Source organism: Somniosus microcephalus, chromosome 13, assembly GCF_052327205.1.
Source record: "Somniosus microcephalus isolate GS21.2 chromosome 13, FLI_Smic_1.0, whole genome shotgun sequence".
Taxonomy (NCBI): domain Eukaryota; kingdom Metazoa; phylum Chordata; class Chondrichthyes; order Squaliformes; family Somniosidae; genus Somniosus; species Somniosus microcephalus.
The window spans coordinates 171,607,980-171,624,211 of record NC_140999.1 but is presented as its reverse complement, the minus strand read 5'-3'; the positions used below and the strand labels follow the sequence as shown (position 1 = coordinate 171,624,211).

Sequence of the window (16,232 nt, the reverse complement as noted above, 5' to 3'; positions counted from 1 at the left end):
TATACTTTTTTTTTTTTAAATCTTTAAATATCCTGAATTCCCTTTTAAACTCAGTTTGTTAAACTTTAGTGGAGCTTGATGCAGTAGGGACTTCTGAGGTTGGGGTTAAGGGATATTTTTGGGACACAGTGGACAGATCTTTGCTCTGAATCTGGCCCAGTGTATACCTAAACTGAGAGTCCTTGATGTGGTCACTGTCAAAAGCAGAAAATGCTCTTTTCTCCAGTGGTAAAATCCTCAATGAGCAAAACATCAAATATAAATATTACTACATTTTTTATTCCTTGGCTACGTTAATCAACAGTATTAAACCGAGGAGCAAACATTGACATTTCACTGTAAAAATAACATATCAGACAGCCCATCACTCATTAAGTTCATTTCTTTAATTACTCTAGTTATGTTTAAGAAATATTCAACAGCAGTCTTTGAAACACATTCACTTTAACAATTATATAAATTATAGCAACTTCAATGTGGTAAACCAAGTACATTTGGAAATTCTGCTACTTTTTCCACACCATATTACAGGTTGATTATGTAGTGATTTTCTGGCTTTGCACTTGAGACTTATTTTAACACGCCCTGGAACAACAAACTCCCTTTGGATCGCAAATATGAAAATTGAGCATGTAGGATACTTACCACTTAAGATTGTGTCCATTTTAACCAACATTCATAACTGCAAAAAAAAACTCCCACAGAACTGATGGTTTAATAAATATCTTGTATTACTCTTCAAGAAGCCAAATATTTTCCAGGCCAATTAGGAGAACTATGACTTGTGTGCATTTGCTTTCTATGCTACACTGTGCTTTGACCCTGATCCAGAGCAGAAGTGTTCTATCAAGTGAACATCTGCTGTGCAATTTGTGCCTTACTAAAAAAAAAGCAAACCCTTAAAAAATCTGCTCATTTCACACAGGGAGCACATGCAGCACAGTTAAAGTAGAAAAATGAGAAAAGTCATTCTTTGCAAATGTTTGAACTTTCACAGAAAGAACATACATTTCAAATGGTCTGTTCTATTGATGTCCAATCAGTGCTTGCTGAATGGTAACAATACAATTCCTACATTCAGATCAAAATGCAACCCAACAAAGTTTTGCATTTATATAGAGTGGAATGACAGGGACAAAATACCAGTCTTTAAAACCTCATACTCTGTAATAACTGTACCGTAATGCAATGCAACTTTGCAGTTGTAAGATTTACTACTTCCCTCTTACAGACATCTCAGCATCATGCACCAAGCTCCAACAAGGACTGAATATGGTCTCAATGTCTGCACAATCACAAACTAAGCCAAAAAGGAGTCATGATTTGAGCCGGAGAAACAGGATTTGTATTTTTGTTCTCAAAATTAAATTCTTCCTTTTCACACAACACTCCATCTCATAGCTCATTCAAGCTGTCAACTCAACTGAGGTTAGTCAGTTCAAGGATTTAAATTCACAAGCTTTATGTTTGGCAGTTGTGTGCTCTTTAGCTTAAACTACCAACCTGCCTTACACATCTCAGTGGCATTTCTATCAAAGAGTCTTTGGACTGCGATCCCACTGTAATCACATTTATATCTCACAAACTATGGGTCAGCATGTTCATTAAACATTTTGACATAAATTGCTATACATTTCTTACACAAAAGGTCTTTATGGCTTACTTTACTCATTTGCACTACAGGATCTATTGGCACTTAATTTCACCATTAATTCCACACCAGAGTAAATCTTCAAGGGTAAAAATGCACTGGGGTCAAACTTGTCATGGAAGTTGTTCTCTGCTGATGCAACTCCAGTTAAGGAAGTGCTGTATTTTATTTGTAACAGCAAACTAGAACAAACCAATAGCTGGCTGAATTTGGATCTGCTATAAATAGCGAATTTAGAAAAAAAGTCAAAATGAACAGAGATCTTTGTTAATACAGAATTTTCTAAAACTGGAGTGCACACTGGCAAAGGTTCTCACAGACTGCATAGATAAATTGGAATAGTACATTTAACATGTTCCTCCTCTCCATGTGGTTTTCAGAACATCGCTCTACTTGATACAGTTCCAAAAAAGAATGAAGAAAAAGTTTTTTTTAAATGTGCCATCACACTGTGTAGTTTTAAATTTCCTACAATTATTCTGCACTCCTTTTTAAGAGGCACACCAAGAGGCGCCAAATCCTCGGTAGGCCCTACAAAACGATTTAAGGTGAGTGAGACATGAGCTTCTTTTATGTCGTGCTTTTTTGCTTTCCCTCTCCTGTTGATTTGTTTTCTATTCAGTTCCTTCTTTGCTTTGCGCTACACATCTGCCACAGGGAAATACCTCTAGATTCCTATCTGTGGCTAGGCATTATGACTCTCTCACTCAAACTCCCGTTCTGGCCTGGCTTCCAGCTACACTTCTGGGGTTTAGGTGTCCAACTACCTCACTCCAGCTTCCTCTCCCTGCCCACGGCCAGGCTTCTAATTACCTCCACTCCAGTTCCCCTTCCCTCTCTGACAATTCCTCCAGTTACTGCACCTCCCTCTCTCCTTTTCCTGGCTTCTATTCAGTTCAACAAAAAAATAAGTCAATGTCCCTCCCCAGTATTCCAGTGCTTGATTTCTGTGGTAGACTACCCCTTTCTAGTATTTTTTGTCTATGCCTTGCTTCGTTTTGCCGAGTCCTTCTCACTCGCATCCATATAAGGCAGCTTCTTTGATGCTACTTGTGGGTGCAGCTTATTCAGACTTCCATGCATCACAGAAAGTCTCCATTGCACTAGAGTGGCCCACTATAATGACGCATGGAGCAATGAAGTATCAGTTGCCCAGAAACAATTGTTATGTATGAGATTTGCATCAATTTCTACAGTTTTGATGGGACTGGAAATTCTATGAATTAGGAAATAAGAGATTACTATCATCTGTATCCTCATTGGGACTACAAGAAAATGTGGGAATTCTCCCAGAGATGAAAGTGCTGTGCCATATGCACAATGGCTTTCCAAAGTCAATTCAGAATCTCCAATCAACCATACCTTAGCAGTGCCTGATCACAGACACCAACAAGCGGTATTTGTAGTCTGTGATGTACCTTCATTTGCATCTTCGTCTTCCTAAAACAGTCAGCGTGTAAAGTGCTTTACCTGCAATCTGAACTTCCCAATTACAGCTAGATGGGGAAACAGTAATGCGAGACTGGTCACAAGTGGTACCTGCTGAAACACCACTTGAGTTCACTCGGATTAATACTTACAACTAGCATTTTAACTGTTAACCAGGTTATAGATTCTCCACGTCATTGGACTTCAAATCAGAAGTTACAGATCACAATGTGCTAATACAACTGAAGGCACTGATAGGCCGACATGTTGCTCACAGTTCTTGCAATGTCTTATCATTATTCTTTAGTGATTTTAAGTTCATTGAGCTCATCCAGATCAAGTTCACGAAGTGGTTCCCGCCAATATGCGAAATGGCTGTATTCAGGGTATAGAAAAGCTGAACTTCTTTCTTGTGCTATTAGTGGAAATACATGTTCCACTAACTCACCCAACCGTGGATACCTAAGAGGGAAAAAGAACATTTTGATAAAGAACTGCAAAACATTCTTTCACACCATACATCACTGACATATAAAACATGCCAATATCACCCGAGACACAGAAAACATCCCATGAAAGTCCTAGTAAGCAACAAACCAACAAGTGAAATCAATCTATGCCATATTGGCACTGGGCATGTGAACCACTTATTCCAATTTCCTTTCCATTTCTACATGACAAGTGCAATCATGCAGTCAAACACTATGGTAGGCCAGATCAGCCCAGAATTAGGAACATGCCATTGCAATTGTCACAATGTTAGATAACAAACAGCCCTACAGTCTGTGGCTTATAGGGGCACTTCACCGTCAAACTGTACCGTCAGTGCTGCTAAGCGGATCATTCCTAAACTCAACACTGCAACAATGGGTTGGCCGAGAGGTCACTTACCGTCAATTAGTCAAGGTCCATTTGAGCATCCTGCTAACAAGTCTGGTACGATACTGCAGTGGTTATGTTACTGGATTAATAATCCAGAGGGCTGGACTAATATTCGGAGTTCAAATCCCATGGCAGGTTGAGAATTTTAATTCAGGACCTACAAATATCTTATTTAGATTAAAAAGAACAAATCTGGACAGAACTGATGACAGCATATTTCTAGTAGGGGGTTGGGAGATCCGATGCTGGCTGAAGTCGCTCCATTTCCACTGCGATTCACCTCTTCTGCACATGCACGATGTTTCAGAAGTGTGCTGCGATTTAACGATTGTTTAAATTGTTTTCAATTATTTACCCGCGGCTCCCAGATTGTCTTCTCTCCATGCCCCCTCAAAACCGATGCAAGATTAAAAGCAATGTACAGTGTGAAACATGTAGTAGGGTGTGCTGGGAGGCAGGTTTTGAAATGATAGGAGCAGTTGGTCACTTTTTTTAAAAAAAACATTAAAACCAACACAGTTATACTTGTCAAACAAACAACTTGAAGATAAAGTCATTGCAAGAGTGTCCGGAGGTATTCCTTGAATGTAGTAACTTAATCACAGCTCCTATATGGAGACAGATGTTAAATGTGCATTTTGATTGTAGACAATAGCAATACATAAATCCCCAGGATTATATGCACAAAATGTAATTACTATGCTTAGAGCAGAGGCCTTTAACCTCAACATAAAATAATAAATATTTTACAAACACCACCCTTAATCACAAGATAATGCATGAAATGCAGAGAAAGTATGATAATTTTCAAGCAGTTTACATGCCTGTAGTGGAATCAATGCGTTGGAAACACAAGATTAACTCACTGCACCAGCAACATTCAAATTGTGAATATGAAAATCATGTGGAGCACTATTACAAACAAACTACCATCTCGGTACAACAGCTACCAGCACACTTCTACTGTAGCTGTCTTACCTCCAATTAGATTTCTACCATAATGCTCTTTTTCCCCCCACAGTCTACCTACCAAATTATTTGCTGCACACAGAAAGCTCACCATCTTCACAGTACAGGAAACTTTCTGGTATTCGGCACTGACGGGACCGAGCTGGTGCCGTTCGATCAAAACTGCCGTATAAACCAGCGGCAATGTTAAAACATAGAGCTTTTCAGCTCCGTGTGATTCAACAAACCCTGTTGCTTAGCAACAGCTTCAAAACAATCGGCTGCAGCTGCAAGCGTCTCTAGCTGAAGCTGTTGCTTAGCTACAGACCTTGCAGAGCCTGACTGGGGAAAAAAAAAAGCAACGAGAAGTAAAAAAACTTATAGAAAACGGCTCCTGAATTTTGCCGGTAGATAGAGCTTTCCGGACTTTTAACCTCCGGTTAAACAAAAGTTTCCTGTAGTTACTGAGAGAAAGGAAGAAACCCATGACGTTAAGTAGCCACAGCCAATTCCTTTGAAGCAATGCTTTGGCTTCAAATACTGTATCACAGTACACGAGTTTAGAAGGTTGAGGGGTGATCTAAATCAAGGTGTTTCAAATAATAAAAGGATTCGATAGGATAGATACAGACAAACTATTTCCTCGAGTGGGGGAATCCAGAACAAGAGGGCATAATCTTAAAATTAAGAATTCGGCTATTCAGAACTGAAGTCAGGAAACACTTTTTCACATAAAGGTTAGTGGAACTCCGAAACTCGCTCCCCAAAAGGCTGTGGATGCTGGGTTAATTGAAATTTTCAAGACTGAGATCAATAGGTTTCTATTGGGTAAGGGTATCAAGGGATATGAACAAAGTTGGGTAAATGGAGTTGAGGTACCGATCAGCCATGCTCTAATTGAGTGGTGGAACGGGCTGGAGGGGCTGAATGGCCTACTCCTGTTCCAATGTTCCTACTTCAAAATGCTGGAAAACATTCAAAAATCAAAATTTCTCTGGAGGCTGGGGGAGGGGGGCGGGGAGTAATACCCCAGAATCCCAAAGAAATGCATTTTGCACCAGCAGAGCTCATTGCCCCTTCAACGCTCTTAATTGGGTTGCACCAGTGTCAGAAACAAAACAAACAAATTTATACGCGCTCCTTTTTTAAGGGGCATAACTGATAAAGAAACTGCAGTGCCCATCGTTCGCGAAAGGCCCGAAGAGCACGGGCAGGCACTGCATGCTCCCTCTCCAGGGCCACTCGAGAAGTGGGCCCAATTTATTTAGGTACAATCCCAAGGTTGTGCATTCCACTATAGTTGCTATTTACTTTGGGATATTTGAAATGACCATCAAAAAGCAATTTAAAAACTATCGTCGCTTTCTATTAATGAGCTGATTTGATTTCGGTTAACATTGTTGGCTACTTACGATGACTTGTTGCTCTTGGTTTGTTCCTGAATTAATTCTCCTTTGGGGTTCACTATGAAAATCCTGCTTTCTTTGACCCTGACGACTTTATATGCATAAGCATCCTGCAATTGAATATCAACAAAAAAAGTCACCACAAACGTTTCAAGAAATGACATCAGATTTAAAGAAATTCCAAGAATTTTAGCTTTATTCATGATCCTTCAGCACAAAGAAAAGCTTTCAGAAGTCAGCTTTTGAATCACACTGGCCAGGCAGGTTAGCAAAAACAGTGCCAACTGTACTGTTAAAATGATACAAATCCAAGCCTCAGACTTGCCTGACGCATGAAATTTGCTGGCTTCAATTGTGATGTTTTATCAACTCTTAGCAAGCACGGTATGAATATTCCACCTTGATGGAATAACCAACACTGTCCATTTCCTGTCAACTGGTCATAGGACACCAATGTCCTGAGAAATCCACAGCGAGGATAACCCGCCCAGCCTGTCTCCAGAGGTTTTTACTGTGATGAGCGGTATATGTACGGGGCAGATGGCATAGAAAATGGCAGAAATAGGATTAAAACGGTATTTAATTGCAAGATTGTTTGCTTATGCATCCAGCTCTTACTTCAAAAGACACTTCACTTACATTAGTCCGGTTTCCAAAAGCAGCATAAAATGGACACCTATGTGGATTAAATAGATTCCGGATGTCATTCAAGCAATGAATTTTGAACACTTCTGGTTTCTTCTCAATTACTTCCCTGAAAAACAGAAGAAACAAGAAGTTTTTGGCATTTTAATCGAACTGTATTATTGCAAGATTTTTTCTATTTTCCAAATAAATGTGTGTAAAATACAGACTGTGCCAATTAAAATGATCCATTACTGCATTTTTAAAAACATTATTCAAGAAGGCATTAACCGGGCAACACTTTTTGTAACGTGCTGCAATAAGGTTTATACAAACCAAATGAGGTAACGTGCTGTAATAAGTTTTATACAAACCAAATGAGCAGTTTGCTGTGGGTTGGGATCGGGGGGTGGGGGAGGGGGAGTAAGATCGGGAATCGGGGGGGGGGGGGGGGGGTTGCAGGGAGAGCGATGAGAGATCGAGGGGCCTGGAGGTCAGCGATCTTGGGACTGGGAGCGGCAATGATCGGATGGTGATTGTGGTCAGTACTTACCTTTTTTTATGTAGGCGATGTTTAGGGCTGGTTTTCCCTGAGGCAGCCAGCATGGAGCCAATGTTGGAGTGAGGACCTGGAGTAGGTGCTAGGGCCCTTATTTGCACATGCAAACGGCCCAATGCCTGCTTCAGGCATGGGTAAAGGACGCCTCTTGTTTGTCCTCATCCAATATGGCGGACGACGCACTTCCAGTTGGATGTGTGCGCGCACTACTTGCCCGCGATTTGGGGCCTTAGGAGACCACATAGCGCCTGAAAAACTGGCGCTACGCAGCCCAATTTAACCCCCACTATCTACATGTGAGATGAAGTGGAGTTATAGAATAACTTATTGTTTGGAATTAAAAGACACTGGAAAAAGCAAGTCACTGGCATTCCCAGCAGCGTCGTCAATAAAATGTAAAATGATTGATGTGCAAAAATCAAGAGGATGCAAGTATTGCAAGTTCAGTACAGTTTTTCCATTCGATTTTATTTTTAAGAAAAGATTGAAAATTGCATTTCTGAAAGGGCAAAAAAAGGAAAAACTCATTTTACTACCTACAAGCAAAGGTTAGCAGCACAATGCTACACCCATGTGGAGATCCCAAGTTATCATCAAACAACTCTGTCAGCCACTGTGGTTATTTAATGATCGAGATCTTCGGAAAACTGGAAGAGATAAGCCCTGGTTGAATCAATAGGGGTGTTTGCTGCCATAGTCTGTGGCCGACTTCAGTTGGCAAGTGTCAAGATTTCCCCTGCTACAAGTAATCGTGAATTCGTCAAATAGGCAGATTTTTCATAAAGTCTGCTGTGACAATATAAAAGTCAGAACAGTTTTTATTTGAAGTGTAAACACATGTAGGAATTTTCCTCTTTAAATGTGTCTGCACCATGAAGCTTAAGTGATGCTTAAAACCCAATTAGATTTGCAGGCATAGATAAATGATGGCAACTTTGCTATTCATGAAATATATTAATACTGAAAAGAATCATTACCTGTGTAATGCTGAAAACAAACTACTGGGAGCCAGCAGGAGGGGTCCTCTGGGAAGTACAGTACCTCTGTCATTAACCCAGTGCAAGTATCCTCTGGTTATATCTGCCATTCCTATTGCACGGGCAGAGCAGTAAAGAAATTTGTAGCCATTCCTGTATAAAAAGTCAAACAATACGATCAATGACAATGGTATTCTTCACCGTTGTCTTGCATAATTGCCATAACTACAATTTATTTTATGTGGACTAGGTACTTAATAAAATATGGCATGATTTCAGTAAATTTACTAGCATATTAAGCCTCAGGGTAGAAACATTTGGATTAATTCATCTCCCAAATAGAAAATCAGTTTTTTTTAAAACTCTCCACATTTTTGACAATGAGAGCTGTGCATGACACCGCTCTGTCAACCAACTCACTAAAAACATTATATATGGAACCCTGCAAAGACAAAGGGAATGACAAAGAAAGATAAGAAATTCTCACTGCTAATAAATATTTGTGGCTTCGAACTTCAGGAACTTTTATTGTGGACTCTGATCATTTTGTGAAAGTTTTAACAGAGGAGCGGGATTTGACTAGGAGAAAAACATCTGCGCAGACTTGATTGGCCTAATTGCCTGTTTCTGTCCTGTACTATTCAATGCTACATATTTCATTCATTTCAAGGATGGATACATTAAATAAGACTGAACGCTGTGGAGTGTCAGCACACTGCCTTTCCACCTCAGAATGAAGATCAACTCCACCTCGAGTGAGGGAATGAAAGTCAACTCCACCTACAGGCGATAGAGAGAGATGGATGACTTTCATTCTGTCTACAAAATGCTATGTGGAATGAATTCGGGAAATTTCACCTCAGTTGAAACTCCGCTACTCCACAACAGAAAAGATACAAAATTGGCCATTGGTAGGGGTTAATTGCTGGGCAGTGTTGACTGACCTGGAATTGAGTTTCAATTGCATTGAAAAGTGTCTCATTTCCCAACGTTAACAAACCGCATTACTTTTCTAAACAGAAACATTTGTCACAATGCCTACAAAACAGAGCATGGGCTTTCATTACTTTGACAAACACGCAGAACCACACTCTTGAAAGATTTTGCCCCTAGATGGGGAGAAGGGGGAAAACTGAACTGATACTGAGTATCTGATGGACACAACATAGCAGCATTCAGTGCTTCAATGATTTGAGCTTTTATCAGTTCCACTAACTTTTCAATGTTTTTCCCCCTAGAAATAACTAAAATTCACAAGGTGTGAGGTTCCAGTCTGCAGAATGGCCCAGTGGTGAACTGTGACAGGAAATAACTCACTACAGCTCACTTAATTGCCTGCACATCAAGTGGCAGAAATCTAGCTTACTGTTCCATGAGCACAAGAAACTGGGAGCTAACATTTTGTGCACAGGCCAAAAATGGGGGTTGATGCTAGACAAGATTTTTCCCTCGGACCCGTGCAAAAAACACAAACCTCACGTCAACAAGAGAAAAACAAATGGAAACTTGTTAGCTATAAACCTTTATCACACAGTGAGCTGCTACCCTAGCTTTTTGACAAATGATTCACTGCAATAGTTTCTGTGCTTCCTAAATGTCAGCATGGCCTTGGCAGCTACAGAAAGAATGAGAGTCACGAGCAAACCAGATATTGTTCACGTTTGAAGATTTCAAACCACACGTGTTACCTATTGAAATTTACAGGGGTAAAGTAGTTTAACTTCACTTCACATATCCATTGAACTAGCAAAAATATTAAAAATAAGCTGTGTAACTTGCGCATCAGCATCATACAAGCTGTTTTGGACTCTAGGGGAATCGAGGGATATGGGGATCGGGCGGGAAAGTGGAGTTGAGGTCGAAGATCAGCCATGATCTTATTGAAATGGCGGAACAGGCTCAAAGGGCCATATGGCCTACTCCTGCTCCTAATGCTTATGTTCTTATGTCAAATTACAGCCCAAACAGACAAGATTATATTTTAAAGACTGTATTACCTCAACAAACTAAACTAGAAACCATCTCAAAGATAAATCAAGCAAATACAGTCTATGCTGTTAATTCAGTTGCTAAAGTTAAACTACTGGATAATTTGAAATTGAATTTCACAGCTTCCAGGGCTATTTTATTCCAATTGCTTAAATCTAATTACTGGGTAATTAATTTTTTTCACACAGGAAAGCAACTTTGAATTAACAGTTGACTGTAGATCATTTACTGATGTTCCTTAAAGAGTGTTTATAGGCATTCTAAACTAAATGTTCTGCCCATTGACTGAGCGAGTGGAAAATCTAGCCCTTTAGCTTTACGAAACAAGGTATTTTGTTGGTTCTATATTTTTGGACAAGAAATAAACTAACTTCAAAATAAAACATCCAGTAGCCAAATTATTGATCAAAATTATCAGCAGTTAAATGAGTCAGGAATCCATATTGCAAAATGCAGCACACAAACTTTACTGAAACCTAGTTAGCAGAAGCTATAAATAAAACATAAGTTTAGACTGAAATGTTCTTACATCATTTGAAACAATACTGCAGCACCACCTGGTGGTGGAATCTAAAAAATACACATTATGCACAAAATCTCTCTCAATTCTCACTCTCCGTCAACTACACTTGGATGCCATCTTAATTTAGTTCATTCACTGATAACAGTAACACCTATACAGTCCTACAGTTTGGTAAGATGACTGATTTTTTTTTTAAACCAAGGTCTGAGTTTACAACAATTTTTTTTTCCACTGTGCACTGACCAGTTCCTACCTAAAATGGCAATCGGGGTACTTCTTTCTTAGTCAGTCCCTCGGAGCCAAGGATGACTTGCCTCCACATTAAAAATGAGTTCTCAGGTGACTGATGAGTCCAATGCGGGACCTACAGTCTCTGTCACAGGTGGGGCAGATGGTGGTTGAAGGGGCGGGTGGGTGGGGTGCTTGGGTGGACGTGCGCTCCTTGCGCTTGCTCCCGGCGAAGAGACTCGAGGTGTTCGGCGCCTTCCCGGATGCTTTTCCTCCACTTTGTGCGGTCTTGGGCCAGGGATTCCCAGGTGTCGATGGGGATGTTACACTTTTTCCAAGGAGGCTTTGAGGGTATCCTTGAAGCGTTTCCTCTGCCCACCTGGGGCTCTCTTGCCGTGCCGGAGCTCCGAGTAGAGCGCTTGTTTTGGGAGTCTCGTATCGGGCATGCGGACAATGTGACCTGTCCATCGGAGCTGATCGAGTGTGGTCAAAGCTTCGATGCTGGCCTGAGCAAGAACACTGACATTGGTGCACCTATCCTGCCAATGGATTAGCAGGATCTTGCGGAGGCAGCGTCGGTGGCACCTCTCCAGTGCTTTGAGGTGCCTGCTGTACATGGTCCATGTCTCTGAGGCATACAGCAGGGCAGGTATCACTGCTGCTCTGTAGACCATGAGCTTAGTGCCGGGTTTGCAGTCCTGGTCTTCAAACACTCTCTTCCTCAGGCGACCGAAGGCTGCACTGGCACACTGAAGGTGGTGTTGGACTTCGTCGTCGACGTCTGCCATTGTTGACAGTAGGTTCCCGAGGTATGGAAAGTGGTCCACGTTGTCCAAGGCCTTGTCGTGGATTTTGATAATCGGGGGGCAGTACTGTGTGGCGGGGGCAGGTTGTTAGAGGACCTTTGTCTTACGGATGTTTAGTATAAGGCCCATGCTCTCGTACGATTTGGTAAAGGTGTTGACGATGGTTTGGAGTTCGACCTCCGAGTGAGCGCAGATGCAAGCGTCGTCTGCATACTGTAATTCAACGACAGAGGATGGGACGACCTTGGATCTGGACTGGAGGCGACGGAGGTTGAACAGTTTCCCATTTATTCTGTAAATTAGCTCCACTCCAGTGGGGAGCTTACTGAGAGTGAGATGAAGCATTGCAGCAAGGAAGATTGAGACCAACGCTCTTCTCGATCTTCCTTGCTGCAATGCTCCATCTCACCCTCAATCGGGGTACTATTTATGTCATTAATCACCTAAGATGTCATTTTAGGAAACTGATTTTTTTTTTTACAAATTTACCTAACTGGGCCTTTTCTGGCTCTGGCTGCTGTTCCTGGCAGGTTTTGCCTGGCGGGGAAACCACCACTGCTCCCCTGCTCCGGTCTCAGGTTAAAATAACATCGGGCTCCGATGACGTCAACAGAGCCCGATCTGCGTATTTAAAGAGGACCCAACCTCTTGGGCAGGTGTCCTTGCTGCCTGCAATTTAAAACTGCAGACGGCCACATTGGGACAGGAAAGGAGTGGGCAAGTCCCCCATTCCATTTTAAATCCCACAAGCCTGGCTTCCACATAAAGAGATATTAGGACAGGTGACCAAAAGCTTGGTCAAAGAGGTACGTTTTTAGGAGTGACTTAAAGGAGGAGAGGTAGAGAGGGAAAGAGGTTTAGGGAGGGAATTCCAGAGCTTAGGGCCAAGTGAGCTGAAGGCACAGCTGCCAAATGTGGAGCGAGGAAATTGAAGATGCGCAAAAGGCCAGAATAGGAGGAACACAGAGACCTGGGAAGGTTGTAGGGCTGGAGGAGGTTACAGAGATGGGGATGGGCGAGGCCATGGAGGGATTTGAAAACAAGGATGAGAATTTTAAAATCAAGGCGTTGGCTGGACAATGAGCCGACGTAGGTCAGCGAGCACAGGGATGATGGGTGAACCGTACTTGGCGCGAGTTAGGATATGGGCAGCAGAATTTTGGACGAGCTCAAGTTTACAGAGGCCGGCAAGGAGAGCTTTGGAATAGTTGAGTCTGTAGGTAACAAAGGCATGGATGAGGGGTTCAGCAGCAGGCGGGGCAGAGACAGGTGATGTTATAAAGGTGGAAGTAAGCGGTCTTGGTGATGGAGAGGATATGGGGTTGGAAGCTCAAACACTTGAGCATGGTTTCCATGGTGCACTAACCCATCAATACTCACTTGAACAGCACAGGAGGGCCAACACCACCTGTAAAGCTATACTTCAGCAGGAACTGCTGTTTAACAGGGAAAAATTGAAAGGGTCACCAAAAGTGGTGATTGAGCATTTACTATTTTCTGTTGAATGATGTTGAACAGATGTAAATACATACTGGTGTATTTTGTGGTAGAGTTTTGCAATGCCCTGGTGGGTCCAATCCTTTCCCAGCTGTGGCAAAATATGGCCCAAAGCATCGGATCTGGAAACACACAAAAGAATCACTGGTATTAAACATGTACATTCAGTATTTCACTGAAACATGGTTCAACGGCATCCGAGTTCAGAACACAAGTGGATCAAAGCACAAATTGTCTACATGGGGACTGAGGCAGAATTCTCTCCAAGGTGGTCACATGGGGATTTACTGCTATTTTACACGAGTTTAAAAAATGTTTCCAGCAGCAGCATCACTCCTTGCTGCTGTTTGTAGGAAAATCATGCCCTTATTTACTGTACTGAAGAACTAACTAATGATATTTTTGTTTGACTAGGTTACTTTGTATATTTCTGTGCTCCAATCTTCTTCCTTGCACTGTGCACCACCGCTCAGCCAGAAATGTGGGCCTGGGCTTGTTCCCTGGGCATCAATGCCCCTTTTTAAATGCTCAACACGAGCGGCTGCAAGTAGAACTGGGTCACTCTCCTCCAGTTCGCTCGAGCTTTACCAGTGAAAAATTGCCTAACCTCTAATCTGCTGCTTCTTTGCCTCCAGCACAGCTGAAATGAAGAACTTGTTGTATTGGGAGTCATTATTCCATGACAAAGTGCACTGAAGCACACCATGTGCTGGCTGCTGGAGACTGTGTCCTTAGAGTTAACTGCTGCAAGCTGCATTTTAAAGGAATGTGCATTTCAGAATTTTCAAATCTGTCCAATCACTTTGCAAAAACTAGTGGGAACCAGAGTAATTCAGTAACATAGTGGTTAAAAAATGGAATAACCACCTGCCATTGGATTAATAATTTACTATGAAGCCTTCTTAAAATTACAGCAAAACCAGTGCACCAAACTGTGCTGGTGTTGATTTTCCAATTAAATCTTGCATTAAATCAAAGTGATCAAATCAAGGTTTCACTGAGTGAATGTCTACAAGTCATGTGAAACCAGCAGCTTTTTTCAGGGTAGACATGCATGCAAAATTTACATAAAGTAAAGTCAACCAATGCCCCTTATTTTCTTGAAAAACAAGATAGGCACAACACCATAAAAAAGCAGGAGCAGTCAGAGACTCCTTTTAATGAAGCGACTTGTTCCGTTCATTCACGACAACACTCGGTTCTCAATTTAAACAGCAGAACCACTCAATTAAAACAACACGTGAAGGAAACAACAAGCATCAGTCAGAGTACCTGGCTCGAGCAGGGGTGACGTGAAGAGAAAGAAGAACAGCGACACAACCAAGAGTGCATCTCAGCTATGAAGTGAACAGATCCTGAAGAACAGCTTGACTCACTGGAGATTATGGAGGGAATAAGGATTTTAGCAGTGAAAACATGGGGAGCCTGCTCACAGACACAGGTGGGATCTAAACTAAATAAACACCAATGTAAAAATACTTTTGAATTTAGCATAGGCCCGGATTTGCAGTAAGAACGGTGAGGTTATCGGCACTCACCATTATTATGGAGTAAATCGGACAGCAACTCTGGCGCCTGCATGCATAGTTAAACGTGGAAATCAGGAAGCTGCTGTCCGAGTTGCTTTGCTCTAACAGTATCGTGCTGAGAGACTCGGCATTCACATACAGGAAACTTTGGTTTATCCGGAGGTTATATGTCCGGAATACTCGATCTAATGGCAAAAATCAGGAGCCGTTTTCTGTAAGTTTTTTTTTAGTTCTCGTTGCTTTTTTTTTCCCCCCAGTCAGGCACTGCAAGGTCTGTAGCTATAGCAACAGCTTCAGCTAGAGACGCTTGCAGCTGCAGCCGACTGTTTGGAAGCTGTTGCTAAGCAACAGGGTTTGTTGATTCACACGGAGCTTTTCAGTTCCGTATGTTTCAACATTAACGCTGGTATGTCCGGCACCAACTCGGTCCAGTCAGTGCCGGATATCAGAAAGTTTCCTGTACGTGGAAGAGCGTGAGTTTGCGGTACTTGCCCACTAAACACATCCAATAAAGTTAGGGCTTATCCATTCAAGTGTAAGTGAATTTTTATCGGCGTGATAAGCAATGTCCCCTCTAAGCAGCCCAGCTCTCTGCCGGTCCCGCGCAGCCCGGGACCAGCCTTTCCAAAGCATGCATGAAACTGTGAATGGGCTGCACACCCAAAAAAAAAATAAGGGGAACATTAGTAATAAGTCTCAATTACTGCCAATCAACCTCTCTGGCATTGAAAATGTACTTTAAAAGTGTGGAGATTTAAAAAGCTTAAATAATTTTTTTTAATCTTTACTTATTCTTTGTTTCTTTTATCTCTCTCCCTTAATCCTATCTTTCTTTCCCTCTCTTTATTTTGCTTTCTGTACATGATTTGGCATTGAATTAAATATTCTAACTGACACTTGCTGGTTTAGACTCTGCGTATCGCAGTAAGGTTCTTCAATCTGATTGGTTGAGGAGACACACCGTTGCTTGACCTGTTCACACAGGCCCCAGATCCCCTGTAGAGGGTGCTGCTTTGTTTCGGATTTCTAATACCGCAAGTCGCAGTGCAAAAGCCCACAGAAAGTCTGTGGGCAAGTGTAATGCATGGCTAGCGCCGTTAGTTCGCCACTGACCGCGAAATCCTGGCAATGGTCTACTCTTAAAACAGACTGAGTACTAATTTCTCAAGCAACTGCTCAGAAGTA

The 16,232-nt window shown here is 41.8% G+C and overlaps 1 protein-coding gene across 2 annotated transcripts in view; it reads right to left on the bottom strand.

Annotated features, from left to right (window-relative positions):
- Window positions 1–257: 257 nt before the first annotated feature.
- Window positions 258–16,232, bottom strand: part of LOC147108772 (phosphatidate phosphatase LPIN2-like) — a 96,886-nt gene continuing 80,911 nt past the window's right edge. The window contains exons 16-20 of one of the 2 annotated variants that reach the window (XM_086005592.1): window positions 13,554–13,640; window positions 8,476–8,628; window positions 6,955–7,069; window positions 6,322–6,425; window positions 258–3,541 (exon numbers count right to left, since the gene is read on the bottom strand). In XM_086005592.1, coding sequence (XP_085861718.1) covers window positions 3,376–3,541; window positions 6,322–6,425; window positions 6,955–7,069; window positions 8,476–8,628; window positions 13,554–13,640 — 625 coding nt within the window. In that variant the 3' untranslated portion in view covers window positions 258–3,375. The other variant, XM_086005593.1, reaches the window with a different exon arrangement.